The following is a 2,699-nucleotide window of genomic DNA, read 5'->3' as shown; positions in this document are numbered from 1 at the left end:
TGCTGTACAAAGGGATCTGTGCGTGGACAAGGGAAGCGAGGTGTGCCTAGGAGCCTTCCCCATGTCTTCCTACAGATACAGACTCAGTGCATCTTCTCAGGGGGTTGAATTTGCCTTTTTATTGGGGGTGAGGAGAGGGGAAGGAGGAGAAGTGGCTGCCAGAGAACTGCAGAGTACCTAGGCTAGGCTGCAGCTCACTCTGGAAGGGATGCGAGGAGAAATGTAGGTGTAAGAAGCACTTATTTAGGTGTCTCTTCATCATCAGTTCTGCAGAAGTGAAATGCTCCCTTTGTGTTGTGGGGATTCAGGCGCTGGCTGAGATGAACAGGTGGAGAGAGGCTCTGTCATGGGTCCTACAGTATTACCATGTCCCCGAACATCTGCCTCCAAAAGTTCTGGAGCTGTGGTGAGTTTCTGTCTGTGGCTGTCAGAGGTATGCAAGGCTTGCGCTAGGTTTAATAGCAGGCCAGGCTTGAATATTGTGTCATATTCTCACTTTACGTGGTGTAAGTGAGGATGAAAGCGGAACCTGAGACAGGTCTGTTGTTGACCTGTGTGTGCTGGAGCATGCCTGGAGATTGCTTCTTGGTGATAAAGTACAAAAGGGGTCATGCTGAGAAAGTAACATCAGTGGCTGCACCTGTTGGCCACCTCTGAAATATCTCTGTGCTTCAAGAGCAGATCCTCATCCATGATAGCTGCTGTCAGTGATCTCAGCTTATACAAAGACAGTGTTTTCTATTTTTTTCTTGTATTTCAGTATCCTGTTATACAGCAAAGTGGGAGAGCCCCAGGTGATGCTGGAGGTTGGCAGTAGCTGGCTGACAGACCAAACCAATAAGAGCCTCCCTGAGTATGGTTCATTGCTTGAGCTCTATGTGTTGCATGTATTGCTTCCACTTGGCCGGTTTGAGGGGGCAGAAGAGCTTGTACGTAGCTGTGATGTTTTTGATGGTGAGCAGCAGCAAGCATTTCTTGGGACCATTCATGAAAGCCGATGTCAGTGGACTCAACAGGAAGAGACGCAGTCAGCCGCTGAAGAGCAGCAGGATGCAGCAACAGAAACTGTTTTGGGTAGGCGTTCCCTCTGTTATTTGTTCTTTTTTTAAAAATTTTATTTCAAGTTAGTTACTCCCTTACTAACAAAGGTTAGCAAGTATTTACTCGGTATTAAGAATATTGTCATGACAAACCAGCCACCTGAGGAAGTCCTGTCGCATAATGACAGAAGGAAATGGAAGGCTTAGTGATGCATTTGTTGACAATTACAAAGTGTATTTAGTCTCTGCCAATGTCAAGAGATGAGAATTTTTTTACGGATTAAAAAGCACTTCAGAATAAAGGAAGGTTTTTTAAAAAAAGGTACAAAAGGGAATCTAGCAATTCTTTAAGGGCACATTTTGTTGGCTCTGTGTTCTCGCTGCTCCATCTCCATTTATAGCTCAGCCCACGTAGAACAGTGTGTGTCTGGCATTTAAAGTACTGCTTCTCCTCCAGAACTGGAAATCACTTGACGTTATATCCCAGGAGAGAAGCTGGTACTGCTGTGGTATAAGATCATATGATACTAAAGTAGATGCCTAAAAAGAAAAAAGGTATAATGAATTATGTTACAAAATTTTGCTGTTTCTCTCTCAAAAAAAAAAAAGCCAACCCAACTCTTACGAAATCAAACTAAGAACAGTCTTATTTTAGTTTCTTACTTTATTATCTGTATCTGTCCATTACATTTTTTACCTTATTCTGCCCTAACAGACTTTCTGTTCTTGAATTCTAGGTGCTCTGTCCCAAAAACTCTTGACCATGTTCACGTTGCTACGTAGAGCACTGAGGTCCATGTCTAGCCACTTCTATTTACTTCCTTACAAAAAGATGCTCTTAGCTACTTTTCTGCTGTATGTGGTGGTGGTGAGATTAGACCCAGGTACAGCATTAAGATTTCCTTTTTTTTTTAAATCCTGTGGTTACAGAGGAGAAAATACATGCTTTTAATAGATGTGGGGATTTGGGAGACACAAAAACTCAGTGGTAGGAACTTACTCTTTGGGCTTATTTCTAATGTTTCTAGTTGCAATCCATGTAGAAGGATCTAGCTCCTCAAAAGCCGGTTTTCTGTAAACAGTTACTTCATGCTCAGCTCTTTCTAACAGACGAAGTACAGACTGCGAGAGGTGGGCTGAGCTGTCGTAGACTCAGCCTCTGCCTTCGTCATCTTGAGGTGCCACAAGGTACATATCTGTTGGAAGAGTGATTGCTTTCCAGGGCTGTTCTCTCAGAAAGGCAGAGAGTTGCCCAGGGCAACAACATAGGCATGCATTTGATCTGTTTATGCTGGAGTCATGCTAGTGACGGCTGCTGCTACCTCCGAAGAATGGACTGGTCCCACGACATAGAGCTGGTGTCTGGGACATGGAGGAGATGGGTGTTTCCCGTTCTGCTGGGTGGCAGGTGCTCCGTAGCTATTCTGCTAATAGTCCATTGGAAAATACTGAAGGTGCTTGCTGGGAATGTGAGCAGTGCCCAGTGTGAAGGCCCCAGAACTGGACTGAACAGAAGAAGGACAACTAGGTTGCAGTCAGTTCTTTCTTAATATGTTTAGTGTATCTTACTTTTACCTTTTGTAATAAAGGCTCTTTTGCTTTTCCTTTTGTTCTGCAGCTTCTCCCACATCACTGCCGTTCATTTACAAACTGGTCCAG

General features: G+C 44.1%; 1 protein-coding gene across 1 annotated transcript in view; it reads left to right on the top strand.

Annotated features, from left to right (window-relative positions):
- Positions 1-206: 206 nt before the first annotated feature.
- Positions 207-2,699, top strand: part of PEX26 (peroxisomal biogenesis factor 26) — a gene marked incomplete at its 5' end in the record, with an annotated part of 2,665 nt that continues 172 nt past the window's right edge. The window contains 4 exons of the mRNA XM_010143805.1: positions 207-406; positions 761-1,074; positions 1,778-1,924; positions 2,659-2,699. Of these exons, the coding sequence (XP_010142107.1) occupies positions 207-406; positions 761-1,074; positions 1,778-1,924; positions 2,659-2,699 (702 nt within the window). The remainder of the gene's footprint in view (positions 407-760; positions 1,075-1,777; positions 1,925-2,658) is intronic.

This window comes from Buceros rhinoceros, unplaced genomic scaffold (genome assembly GCF_000710305.1).
Source record: "Buceros rhinoceros silvestris isolate BGI_N320 unplaced genomic scaffold, ASM71030v1 scaffold26759, whole genome shotgun sequence".
NCBI classification, from domain to species: domain Eukaryota; kingdom Metazoa; phylum Chordata; class Aves; order Bucerotiformes; family Bucerotidae; genus Buceros; species Buceros rhinoceros.
This window is presented reverse-complemented; position numbering and strand designations above follow the sequence as displayed.